This window comes from Anastrepha obliqua, chromosome 2 (genome assembly GCF_027943255.1).
Source record: "Anastrepha obliqua isolate idAnaObli1 chromosome 2, idAnaObli1_1.0, whole genome shotgun sequence".
NCBI lineage: Eukaryota > Metazoa > Arthropoda > Insecta > Diptera > Tephritidae > Anastrepha > Anastrepha obliqua.
In genome coordinates, this window is record NC_072893.1 from 115,455,339 (window position 1) to 115,470,003 (window position 14,665).

At 32.8% G+C, this 14,665-nt stretch overlaps 1 protein-coding gene across 1 annotated transcript in view; it reads left to right on the forward strand.

The window, feature by feature from the left end:
- The window catches only part of LOC129238364 (integumentary mucin C.1-like), a 33,556-nt gene extending 19,115 nt beyond the window's left edge, over positions 1-14,441 (forward strand). Inside the window, exon 3 of the mRNA XM_054873390.1 lies at positions 14,403-14,441. Within this exon, the coding sequence (XP_054729365.1) occupies positions 14,403-14,423 (21 nt within the window). The 3' untranslated portion in view covers positions 14,424-14,441. The remainder of the gene's footprint in view (positions 1-14,402) is intronic.
- Positions 14,442-14,665: the final 224 nt, after the last annotated feature.

Below are 14,665 nucleotides of genomic sequence, written 5' to 3' on the forward strand. Positions count from 1 at the left end.
GTTTTGTGGCGCTTTTTCTTGCGAAATATTTTTTGTTTCGTGATGTTTTGTTTTTTGTTTCTGGCTAAAAAAGTACTAGCAAAATATTTTTTAAACTCACAAAAACACCATTAAGATTTTAATTGCCCTTACACGGCAGCTAAATGCAGTATAATTCACATTTTTAGTAGAAAGTGGTATGTGCTGTGCTAGCAGATGAGTTTGAAGCGAGTTGGAGATACAAAGGTATTGGTTTGTTATTTATGGATAACATTTTTAGTTAAAAAAAAATCATTCGCTCCTTGTTGAAAAAAACTGCCATAGGGCAACAATAAAACAAAAATCACAAAAATATGTAAAATCCTCGAGTGTAATGCGTTATATAGGAACTAAAAGGGCTTTAAATCTGGACCTACTCGCCATTGACTCCTAACCACTCATGTCCAACAAATACTGTCGTAAGTCTTCGCAAAAGACCTTAGGTATCCCTAAAATTTTTAGACATTTTTTTGGCTTATTGGCCGAACTTCTCCTCCTATTTGTACTGTGCGGCTTGATGTTGTTCCACAAATCTTTAGACGCTTTCCTTAAACTAATTTCCTTGAAAATTAAGATACTTTCAAAAACTTGCAGTAGCGACTACTTTGTAAATACAACACACATTTTTTTTTAAGTTTCAGCAACCTTTAAATAACTTTAAAACCCATAAATATTTTTTTCAACTTCTGTTTTTGAACTTTAGATGCTTCCAGTATCTGAAGTAAGGTGTCATAAGCCCAGAGATACTTACATCACTTTTTGAAAAGTTGCAAAGAGCTGTAGTTACTTCTAAACTCTACAGATACTTTTCCAAATTTATTTTTTTGAGATTTAATATACTTCCATAAGCTACCGTTAGTCGCTGCAGGTCTAAATATATATTTTTTCATCTAATAGATCCCTTTTTAAATGTAATAGAAGCTCTTAGATATTCTGAGAGTCTAAAGATACTTTTTTAGTGTTTAGATTAGATACTTACATACTCTGGAATAAGCTTAAAGATATTTGCATCGCTTTCTGAAAGGGTACAAAAAGCTTTAGATACTCTTAAGCCCTGCAGATACTTTCCTAAGATCTAAGATACTTTCAAAAACTGCCTAAATATACTTTTCGTTACACGCCTAAATCTGCTTTTGACCATCTAAGAGATACCTTTTTAAAAGTAACACAAGCCTTTAGATACACTAAAATCTCATAGATACTTCCTATTTAGTTTTGATAACGTCTAGTATACGGAAGTATCTCAGAGGTAATTGCATGATTTTTTTAAGGATTGCTAAAAACTTCACTTCATACTATTAAGACCTGCAGAAACTCAAAACTGCCGTTAGTCACTACAGGCCCAAACATGCCTTTGCTCAATTAATAGATACCCTTTTAAAAGTAACTGAAGTGTTTATATACTGTTAGATCCTAAAGATACTTTATCGACATTCATTTATTTGAGCTTTAGGTGCTTCCAGAAGCTGAAGTAACTCGCCATAAGCTCAAAGATAATTCAATAAATCTAACAGATACTCCTTTGGCAACTATGGTAGCACTGATATAAAAGATCATTGATTAATAAAATTAAATAAATAGAGAGTAAAATGAAATGGGGTGTTAATGAAACTTTTCCAAGTTATTTTATGATCCATCAGAGTAGTACCATAACTGAACTCATTCGTACTCGTATGGCTTTATATATATATATATATATTTTCCCGTGGTTCCTAGGTGGAACAAAGGGCCTCAATGAACAAGTTAAAGTTAAATCTATTAGAAGCTAGGAATTTTATTTGCTGCCAGGAGCGGCCTGCTTGTTGCACTTCTGTTTCTATTTCTTTGGCTTTATGCAAGTTGGATTCTATTGGGTTGAGTTATGTAGAGTTATGGGCGATGGTTCAAAACGAGGGGAAGTTTTTAGTCTCCGGAAATACCATTGCTGCGCTGATGATGCATTATTAAACACTTAGCCAACATTGGAAAATATAAGGGCTCTTCTATTCGGCACTTATCTGCTCGCTATCTATCTGCTCAGCTCACTAGATGAAAAATTTGCATGTGAAAGCTACAACAAAGTTATCAAGCAAGATTCGCCGCTAGCGGTGATGGCTGCTTGCTATCATAATATGGTTCTAACTCTTGACTCCTTCTTGCCTACGGAAAGTTTAGGTAATATCGCAGAGCGTTGCCAGGCACAGTTAGCAGTTAGGCAACCTCGGTTATAGATAATTCTTACATTTCCACGACAGTCGGTTCTACGTTACCGAAACGACCCGGATTTATATCCGGCCAAGGACTGTCACTCCAACAGCATTCCCCGTATGTAAGTATGGGAATGTTTATGCTGCTACAACAACAACAAGAGATAATTCTTACAGTTTCAACGATTTACAACTGAAAGTGATTAATTAGTTATTTTTTTTTTAATAAAAATTTAATTAAAACTAGGCCAGAGGTCACAAAAAAAATTAAATTTTTATTGATCAAAATTTTATAATTAAATTTTTATAACACTCAAAACCAACATATTTTAGTAATATTATTCCTCTTCTTCCGCCTAAGCTATTTTTCGGATTTTTAGTATTGCATGCCATTAATTTATAGTACCTTTTCTTTCGGCGTCAACATTTAAATTTTCCAATCAATATTACAAATACAAAAATTAGTGGCAATTTTAATTTTTATAAGCGTAATGAATTTTCCCGCTTACTCATCACACACACACACACACTAGCACCCGCACATGCCGTTAAAAGTGCTCATCAGCAGAAAATTAAAACATTCAGTATACAGAAATAAAAAATATTAATAATAATAAAACTCAAGTGAATTTCAGCTGAATCAGTCATCGAAGCCATCGAAATTGATCACCCTCAGCGCACAGATCATGAACTCAAAATATTTTCACTCAACTGAGTTGGCATTTCATTTATTATTATTTTCGTTTTTTTTATTATTATTTAATTATTGTATTGGTATGCGCTTGCTTGTTATTATTTTTCGAAAATAAATTCACGGAACGGATGTGCATGGGTGGTGGCCGCCAGTAGTTAGTTGGCTAGCTCTGGCACTGCTAACCACAGAGGAGACGCCAAACGTTGGCGCAGAGTGTGGACAGTTTTTGATTAAACGCTTGAAATTGTAGCGTTCTGATATTAATACCTACATATGTAGATACGTAGATGCGTTTGTATGTATTTCGTTCGATGCGGGAAGCCGTTATTAACCAACGATTTTGATGAGGATGTTGATTTGATGATGAACGCGCGCCCCCACAGAAAACAAACCAAATGATAAAAAAACACAATTTAAGAAAAAAACACATTATCGAAATGTTTATTTGCTATGTAGCTGAACGCTGAAATCGAGCGAGCGCTCCATTATATGCAAGGCAGCTGTCGAACAAGTGTACTTGCAACAGCAACATTATTAAGCGCATTATTGTCACCCGCAATTGAAAATTCATATAAGTGGAGCAAAATATGTATACGTGTGTATGTGTGTGTGTGTGTGTACATATAGTTGGAACGCTGCACGATCACATTAGACCCCCATAATGACAAGTGTATAAATTTTTATGGTTTTTAATTTCCGTGCTGACAAATTAATTTAATAATAGAGCGCATGGAGCGCATGTACGAAAACAAAAAGAGCAAAATAAATAAATTTATGGATAGATAAATGAGCAAAAAGTAGCTAACAAGCGACCAGCAGTAGCAGCGGCAGCGGCAGCATTAAATAATCAAACGATCGAACGCTCGATCGCTCGCATGTGGGTGATTATTATTGACTCGATCCGCTACAATGATGTCTAGCTAACATTGTTTTTATTAATTTTCTAAATATGTATATATATACACACACAGACATACATACAGACATTTCTCTTGCTGGCTGATTGCCGTAATATTTTAATTATTTCGATTATTGACGCGTTTGAATTTTAATTAGCGCTCTAGTTTCGAGGCGAAAGCCCAAAGCGGCGACGGCATCCAAACGCTACTGCAGCGCTCGTATGGCACCCACACTTGTGTTAGAGGCTACAAAGAAGCCAACATGTAGCAGCTACAAGTGTTTGCTGGCTACTATTTTGTTTTTATTTTAATTTTTTTTTTTAATTTTTTCTTTTCATATTTGCTTTATTTTACATTTTTCTGCAGCAAGTGTTTAACAAGTGCCAGCGTGTGTAGCTACAAATGCGCTGCTTGTTAGCATGTCTAGACACTAGCTGGTGTTTATTGCTGCTGATATTGTTGTTTTTGTAATATCATTTGGTTGTAAAGAGTTGGTGTTTTTTCTGCTGCTGCTGCTGTTGTTGTTGTTGCTGCAAGCGATTTGTTTCCAATTCATAAATTTATTTGATATGTATGCTCTTTTGCATTTTTATTGCTTTTGCTGTATTTTTAATTTGCATAAATTATTTGTAATTTGTTAATGCGCCTTTTGAGGCGGTTGAAGCGCTTAAAATTTTCAAGTGACTATATAATTTTGATAAATAGTAAACATACGTACATGCATACACATTTAAATACAAATATTTATACAAATAGAAATGCAATGAATAGTGAATGCCAAACATGCAAATGAAATTAAAAATTAAAGCAAAACAAAAAAATAAAGGTAGAAGTGATAATTAAAAAAAGATAAAGAAGAAAAGGTATTATAGATCATGGAAAAAATATATAAATAAATGAAATTAATAAATAAAATAAATAAATAATAAATTAAATAAAGAAATATATAAAAAAAAAAACAAATAAAAGCATAAATAAATAAAATAAAAAATTAATAATAAATAAATAAAATAAAAGGCGTCGCCAAGGACATAAAGAAATAAATAAAATTAAAAAAAAAAATATAAAAAAAATTAATATAAATAAATAAAGTAAATAAAATAAAATAAAAAATAGAGTAAATAAATACATAAATAAAATAAATAATTAAAAAAATAATACAAATCAATAAATAAAAAAATAAAAACTGAATGTTAGTCTGAAGTGCACGTTTTTTTTGTTTTTTGCATATGAGGAGGTTTAAAATGCCTAAATGCATCATCAAAGCTGTCGTTGCAGCAATGGTATGTCCGGGGACTAAAAACTCGCCCTCCCTTTACTTCGGAGTGACGTGCCATCTTCCTCATTAGAAGGTCTGTGCTTGTTTGCCTCCAGCGATCAAGTTTCGCTTTTTCATCCGACGAATTTTTTCCGCGAAACCGCGAAAATTTTATTAATAATAAAATAGAAACCTAAGAAAAATTTTTAAAAGATAAAAACACAATTAAAAAAGATAACAAAAATTAATTTGTAATACTGAACAGAAAATATTTTTTTAAAACTTAGCACAAAAATATGACATTAGCTTTCTTTAAATTAAAAATAATAAATTTTAATTGTAAAATATCTCTAAAACTTAACTTTTAAAAAGAAAATATTACTCCACACTTATGCACTTTATATAATCCACTTCTCAAGTTTTTTTCTCTTGTTCAAAAATCTACCGTTTCTGAATTCCACTCAACACTCATTTGTATTACCAGCGCCGCAATTGCAATTCTTATTACTTAGGCTGCTTTGGTTTTTATTTTTGTTTTATTTGTTTCTTTTTCATTTACTTATTTTTGTTGTAATAAAAATCCACACGAATATGGTAACTAATTGGATTTGCTTTTGGCAAAATAAAAATGTAAACTACCGACCAGTAATTTGTATGGATTTTGTATGTGTGCAGTGGATTTTTGGTTTAAGCACGAAGTAGTAAAAATTAAAATTTTGTATTATCATAAACAGTTATTATGTTAACAAGGTGGTAAAAGAAAAATAAAAACAGTTTATTGAATTAAATGAAAGCAATAAAATGAAATAAAAAAAAAAAAATTTAAATGGAAATGTAATTAAAAAAATTAAATTAAATTAAAATAAAGGAAAAAATAAAGTTAAATTAAATGGAAAAAATAAAGTTAAATGAAAAAAATTAAATAAATTTAAATAAAACTTAGTAATGCATAATAAAATAAAATAAAATGAAAAAAATTAATATACCAAATGCAATTTAAAAAAAACTTAATTAGATTAAAGTAAATGAAAAATAACAAGAAATTCTATTGAATTAAATGAAAGCAATAAAATAAAACTTAAAAAAAATTAATATATTGTAATAAAATTAAACTACAACGAAAAAAAAAATTTAATGAAAATAAATTTTAAAAAATTAAAGTAAATAAAAAAAAAATTTAAAAAATTTACTTAAAACAAAAAATAAATCAAATTTAATAAACTAAAAAAATATTAAAAAAAATTTAATTAGACTAGTAAAGTAATTTAATTTAATTAGATTAGTAAAAGGGGGAAAAAATTATGGAAATATATAAAAAAAAAATTAATAATATATAATAAAATAAAACACAATGAAATGAAGTAAAAAAGTAGATAGAAAAAGAAATAAAAATTAAATTAGTTTACTTAAAACAAAAAATAAATCAAATATAATAAACTAAAAAAATATTAAAAAAAATTTAATTAGACTCAAGTAAAAGGGGGAAAAATTATGGAAATATATGAAAAAAAAATTTAATAATATATAATAAAATAAAACACAATGAAATGAAGTAAAATTTAAAAAATTAGATGGAAAAGGAAATAAAAATTAAATTAATTTACTTAAAACAAAAAACTTAAATTAAATTGAAAAGGAAGAAGAGTATGAAGTGCAATAAAAAAATAGCTGGATAAAAATCGAAATAAAGTAAAACTATTGAAATAAGAAAATATACTCCCGCCCATTTTACGAAAAAAAATTATCAAACTTCTTGTAATCTGCCGTAAATTTTTCCTTAAATCGAGAATGCCGTGCCACACTGCAAAGCGGCCAAACATGAAAACTGAAACCAAGAAGGTCGAAAATGGAAAAATTTCATTTTCGCCCTATGCTTCCCAACGGAGATCAAGAAATGATGATGACGATGATTAGCGGTGGCTCGCCGTTTTACTTAGTTCTCTCATCGACAGATGCTTCGGAAGTCACATTCATGTCTAATAGGTCTGGATTGAAATACTAATAATAATAATAAATAATAATTAATAGGATAGATAACAGATACCAGGAATCTTACGGAATGGAAACATTTACTTAGTCCTCTCCTCGTTTGATATTTCGGCTGTCACATTCATATCTAATAGGTCTGTCAAAATTCTCATGCACTTTGTATCGAAATGTTTAACATGGAATTTCATGATGGTGTCTCAGTTAGAAAAATATTTTATTTATAATTTAAACAAAAGACTGCTGGTCAGACTCTTCTGCCAATTGAAGGGTTACTACTCGTAGTTATCGCCACAAACACTGCTCTCAAACGCCTGTCAATCATAAAATTATTTCTTGGTTTCTTCGTGCATTTTTTTGTGCACTTTTTTCTTTTTTTGATTGCAATAGAACTTCTTCTGAATACTTATCGCTTACTTGTGGTATTTTTGTACATTTTCGAAATTCAATTCTTTTATGATAAGCAGTTTGCTTTTATTCCCATTCGTATCATGCGCGTTTTTACTCACATACATACATCATATTTTGCGGTTAATCAGAAATACTTTTGTAAAATTAAATTTTACTGATAGTTAATTATTTTATCGAATCAACCGCAAGCAGAATGAAAATAAATGTGCATACATTAGGGTGGTTACATTTTTTTACCCACATCGTATCTAGAAGATTCGAATTCTACATGAAATTCTAAGAAAAAAGTCCAGCGCATAGCTCTGTAGACAATTTTGAGTCACCCAAATTTAAAAAGAAGATATTCTTAATTAATAAGAGGTTAATATTAGGTTGAGGAAAAAAAAATCCTTTATTTTCTCGGTAGACGGCTGTAGTGATCGATATCTCGTAAAGTGTCGATCAAACAATTTAAAGCTTATGCTCTTTTATGCGAAACAAATTTTATGGAAGTTCTTATTATTGTGTTGTGGAGAAAGGCGGTATGTATTTTTTTATTTGTAAATCAAACTAAAGCTTGCAAAAAATCAATACAATTAAATTTAAAAATATTTCAAAAATTTATTTTTGAATTTTTTTTTTCTTATCATCAATTCTTTACCATTAACAACGTATTTGCAATTATTTTGGTTTTCGCTGTACCACTAATACATATTTCGAAAATGAGCCGAATCGGCCCACAAAAACGAGTTTTAGTAATAACTTGCCTCCAGCGGCACCTGGCGGATTAATATTTTGCAAAGTTTTTCTCTTCGTCTAAAGCATCTTCTATTCTGCTGTCCGGCTCTCTCGAAAACTGAACTATGCTACCTGGGTGCTCTCAGTTTTGAAAGACTAGAATCTAGCCCTGAACTGGAGCTCAAGCGACTCCTAAAATTCCCGAACAGTACGCGCATTTTAAGCGATGCATATTTTTGCTAAAAATAGGACTCAGATCTGGTATCATACATATGTACCAAAATGGTCTCTAAGTGGTTTCGGGCAGTCAGTATAAACTGTTTGTTTGTTGATTTCTGCATTATTGTGTTCTTGTATTTTTTCAAAGTGGCTTCTTGCTATTTTTTTGGTCTCTTCGTCTACTGTTGCTATATTAAAAGTCCTGTGGATGTCATCATTTTTTGTGTACCTGTCAGACATGGTCAAAATTCGAAGAATCTTCGATTGTTGTCGTTGATTTTTTACTAGGTGAGACTTTTGAGCCGTTCCTCACACCTGTAGTCCATATAGCCAGATTGGTTTAATCATGGCTTTGTACAATAATAGCTTGTTCTGTATAGTAAGTCTGGATTTTGTGCTGACTAACCAATGAAGTTGTCGAAGTTTTTCTTTTATTTGTTTGACCTTTTGCTTTACGTGGTGATTCCAATTTAGTTTCGAGTCCAAATGTATTCCAAGGTATTTAGTAGTTGGTTTAATTGTGATTGCTTTGCCATTTATTTTTATTGGAACTGCAGTAAATTTTGTTTTGGTAGTAAATATAACCTGTACGGTTTTGTCTTCATTTATTTTTAGGTACCAATTATCGAAAAAAAAAAAACTTTTGGTATCTAGAATGTCAACGTCTATAGGCAAAGATTGGCAGTTAAAGTAATTTAAACACAATTTTACAATTTAGAGAATAAATGAACAGAAAAAATCAGATCTTAGAGAAGTGCACGCTTTAGAAGTGAGCGGCCGCGCGTCTTGTTTTTATTTATTTTTGCATTTTTTATACATTTTTTTTTTAAGTTTTTTTTTATGTTCTTTTCTATGTTTTTTTATGTCTTGCTTCACTCGCTCGCTCAAATGAGCGGCAATATTTCAACCCAAAGATGGCCATTATCCTTTCAGGTGTGCGAGCGTTGCGTAAAACTAAAATTGAACAGAATAAATATATGAGCATATGAACATATGTATGTAAGTGTGTGCATAACATAACATATCTGCCAATAATGATGATTTCTTTTTAATGTTATGGTTGTTGTAACAAAATGCAAGCAAAACGAAGCCAATGTATCAATCAAATAAAGAAGAAACCCTTTTAACGCTTTTAAGGCGCTCATTTTACTACGAAAAAAAGGAGCAAAAAATGTTTAAAAAATTCTTTCAGTTAATCTACAGAATATAACCTTGCAGCGTTCTTGTCAGCATTTGCTTTATTTTTGATTTTTTTTTTTTTGTTTTTTTTTTTTTGATTTCTTGAATTCGCACACTTTTATCGATCACTTAGGCGGCCCTTTGGGTGCTTATGCGCAGCGCAGCTACATTAGTTTTTGATGCCCAGCTATAAACTTTGGTCATTCGTTTGGCTGGGCAGAGCTCATCATCATCAGTGGCGGCAATAAAGCAACTACACAAACAACCTTAACAATAACAAATGGCGAAAAGAGTGCAGCAGCAAATGTGCATAAATAAAAAGTCAAATAAGAATAGGAATAAGAAGATCTGCAACAACAACAAACACATGCACACACAAAATTAAACATACAGTCAGTCAGTCAGCCAACCAGCTCGTCAATTCACCTTTGCCGCCGCCGCTACCAACGCCATCTCCGCCGCCTCTGCTGCCACTGCGGCTGCTGCTGATCGTCTATATTGGCAGCACATGCAAAAAAGCAACAACAATAACAACTATAAATACGTTGAGCTGGTTTGCCATAGCCTCTGCAACGCGTGACCATGACCAAAAAGGGGGTGTGTACAAAATGATATTTTATTCAATATCCTACACACGCAGAGTGATTTGTCCTTTTCACAATCAAAAAGGTGCATTTTTCCGCTCACAACACCAAAAAAACCAAAAACAGAAACAACGAAAAAAAAACCCACCAAGTACGAATTGAGTGAGCGCACTGCGTGCATGATGAGCTGACACGGATGCACGGCTAGATGTGCTGTTGTTGGTTTACGCACGAAATGTGAAAAATCTGTAGGAAATACGATTGATGAGCTATGGCAGTTAAATGGCATTGGGAGCGAGGAATAAAGGCAACCGGTAAGTAGCAAGGCGGTGTGTAAGAGTGTGCGAGAGAGGTGCGAGGAAGTCGATGGTGGCGATGAGGCTAGTGCAGCCGGCGCAAAGGCAGCAGTAAGCTAAGTAGTCGATCAGCCGACTAGGCTGTCATTCAAGCCACTCAGCCAGCAAAATCAGGCTAGCGGGCAGACAAGATTTTTGTACGCTGCCTTCCCCCTGTTAACTGGCATTGGGTAAACCTAAAATTAAAAACTCATAAGATATCGACTGAAATATTGAGCTGCACAAATTACCGACAGCAGTAATAAAAAGAAAGAAAAATACAACCAAAAACAAAAAGAAAAAAACAAAGTACAACAGTTCGTTCGTTCGAGTTCAAGTGTGGCCAGCAGCAGGACGTGCGTTCATAACAACTGTTCAGCGCTAAATCAGTGAAATCAAAGCGGCTAAGAGCAAAAAAAAGAGGTTCATAAATGATAACTCAGCGTTGGCTTGTGTTTGTATGGATATATGCGCCCGTGTGTGTGTTTGGCTGCCAACAAAGAGACACAGTGACTTTTAACAGTTTTACGGTTGACGGCATTGACATAAAACTATCCTTGACGGGCTAAACTAAAGCTTGACAAGCAATTCACACACACACGCGTGCAAGCACAAACAATATGAAGCTTACATACCCATACATACACATGTATACACACATAGCCCAAGAGATGCCTTGCAGCAACATTCAAATAAAATGGCAATTAGCCGTTATTAAGTTATAGGCAAATGGCCAATTGTTTGGTAATTTTTTATCACTTCCCAGCACAACAACAGCGGCTATTAAATATGATTATATGTACATATGTTTGTATCTCTATACGAATACTCATCTAACTGCTAAAGAGTGTCTTTTGTGGAAAAGTAAAAGATTGCATTTAGCGGTAATTAGTGGGCATATGAAAGTAAGTGAAAAATGTACAGGCTGTTATTGTTTTTTGGTTTTTTTTTGTTTTTCTCTCAGCTCAAATGGCTAATAAAAGACGGTGGAGATTTTAGTTTTGGTATTGTCTGGAAAAAATTTTGAGAAATGTGTTTTCTGTAGCTTTCGATTTTGGGGTAAGAAATTTGTGTAGTGAAGTCTGCGGTGATTGAACTCAGAAAAGTAGCAGAAAAGTGTATGAAAATTATAAACAGTGCCCCAGAAACTATGCGGAAATATTTTTTTTTTCGGTTATAAAATATCAGAAACTCTTACACTTTTTATTTATTGCTCAAAAACTAGTTGAATCATTTAGCTTTAGTTTAAATATAAAAATATATTTCTTTCTTTCAAGCAAAAACATGAATAAAACATGCATTAACTTAAAAAGTATGGGAAACCATGTCACAAAAGTATGCGGAAAAACAATTTCTGAATTTTAGAATGATTTTTTTTGCAGCAAACACAAAATTTTCAAATTCAGTTTTAAGCAAGCAAGTTTAGGTAAGCATTCATTAAAGATGGCGGCACTAGACCAACAACAATATTTTGTACGTTTGATTGTCAAAGAAAAGTATTGGCAAATTAGAAAACAAAGAATGAATGCGCCTTGATTAACACTGGGCACGGCGAAAGAAAAAAAAATCAGCTGATTTACGGATATCACCTTTAATATATGCGCCTTGATTTTAAAAAATAATAAAAGTAAAAAATTTGCATATGCTTATTTGAAAGCTACAAGGAAATATGCATTGTTAAATGTGGTTCTAACTCATGAGTGCTAACCCAGCTAGCAAATTTATGCACAATTAATAAAGTTTTTCGTCAACACTTTGATTTAATGTTTATTAATATTAGTATTTTCGCATTTGCTATTAATTTGCCTAATCTGTAGTCCTTCTTTTATAAACCGCTTTTACTGAAGTTCCAATAATCCTGCAAATGGCCTCTCAATTCGCTGTCATTTGTTGCGCAAACCTTAGTTATTCTTTCTTCTTATGTCCTGCGTACAGGGGCGTTAAGTGCTTATCTATATAAATACGTTAATGCATATGACACTTTGACGCGCCAATTAACCCTAGGCTCATAAGCACACATACATGCACATGCCACCAACTGCGCGCTTGCCACCACTAAACACCGCCTGACCATCATCATTTCAAAACCAATGCCAAGTTTGTTAGTTGTTTTTATTTGCGCTTTTCTGTTTGGCTTGCTTGTCCGTTCGCTAAAGGACACTTCTGTTTTTTTAGAATGCCTAACAAATGTGTGTATTAAATGTAGAGACAAATTTTTATCTCTCCAAATACGAACTACGCATGCAGGGTTACAAATTTGAAAGTTCGTCATACATACATTGGCGCATATGGCTTTACCCGAATGTGAACGCCATTTTTAAAAGTCGCATTAAATAAATAAATGACAGAGAATTTTTTAAAATAACAAAACTACTAAAACCCTTCAGCAATACAAATTGGCAGCAGCAGTGTTTATGTGTGAGTGCTGTGAAAAATATTGGTGGTGGTTATGTGCGCGGTGAGCTGCTCTACTTTACTACGTTAGTGCCACCCTACGCTACAATTTTGCACTTCCACAACTGTATACGGGTGCCTGCTGTGTGTGGTGCTCTGCCACTATTTCCAACTACGTATGTGGCCCTGCATAAAATTCGGGTGCGCTGCTATTGGCATTTTGCCTTTGATTTGCCTTCGATAGGGTAACCATTATCGCGCCGAACCGGTTCAAAGCCGATACTTGCAAATGTATGCGTATTTGTATGTATTTGATAAGTGCAAATGTATGCTTGGAAATGTATGTGGGATTCTATGCGCAATTTGATTAACGCGGATTTTTGATAATTTTTTCTTCCATTTTTTATGTTGTCTTTCGTTTTTGATCCCACAGCTTTGAATATTCAATCGCTATCTGTATTTCCGTTTGCCGCGACAATTTCGGTTCAGCGCATTTGTGTTGAAAATTGGCGTTTTCCATGATGAAGTGTGTATGCGGATAAGGGTTAGCGGCACTCTGCACATTGGGTGTAGAGTTTGAAATAGTATTTAGAGGCACTTTTCATATTTTGTTAGAAGATTTTTTATAAATATTTTTTTATTGCTCTGCTTTTTAAGTTCATTAATTTTTTATGAAATACGCATTTAAATAGATTTTTTTTTTAATTTTCTATTGTACAGTCAAGCCTCTATAAGTGACAAAGTTTATGCACAAAAATATTAGCGTTTTTAGAAAATACTTCAAATTTAAATAGTCTCTTTTTGCCAGTTCCCACTATAATATTTAGTTTTTAGCCGCTTGCCAAGTTAAAATATTCCGCTCCGCTATGTCATTAGTATTTTTTTATTTTTTATTTTTATTTTTTTAGTTAACCACCATGAAAAATGTTGTGTGTTTGCTTTGCTCTTTATGAGGAAAAATTTGTTTCTCATTCGTTTAAATGCATTCTTGCTTTATTTGCCTTGCGATTTCAATTTTTGGAATAAAAAAGTTTTTTAAGTGTAACGCAGTTTTTTCATTTTTTTTTTCTTTAACCAGCCCATTGTCAAATATGTTTTTGAACACCCCAGGCGTTTTTTAGAACGCTGCGCGTTTTAGTAACGCACCTATGCCTTTTCGTGTGAAGGTTTTTTTTTTACTTTTGCATTTGCATACTATCACTTTATGGGTTAATAAAGTGGAATTAAGTTGATGAAAATTTATTGCTGCTGAGGTAAAAAGAAGTGAAGTGAGTCCTGACTTCCTTTTTCTATTTATTCAATCGTTCCCCGTTTTTGCAACGTACTGGTGTTTTTTTGTTACTACAATAACAAAACTATACACAAGTTTTCCGCCAATGCCCTAGGAAAGAATGTATTGGGTATGGGAATAAGTTTGCATCTTTTCTTAGCCAAAGTTACGAATTATTGAAACAATTAAATAATACATGTTATTACGTGAAGGATGTACCATTGGAAGCTTTAAATTTACCCCATCTTTCAGACAGCATACGGATTCCTCTGACGAAAAGTTCGAATTCTTTTGACTTGATACATTCATTGAGCCAGTTGGCGAAGCTCTCGTGAGAAGTGAACCGCTCTCCAATAAGGGCTGACTGCATTGATCGGAACAGATGGTAATCCGAAGTTGTTATTTCTGCGGAGTACGGCGGGTATGACAAGATTCCCCAATTTGTTTCCTCTAAATATTTCTGAAGCAATTTAGCGCCACACGTTGGAGTTTTCGTGCAGCAAAATCAGTTTGTC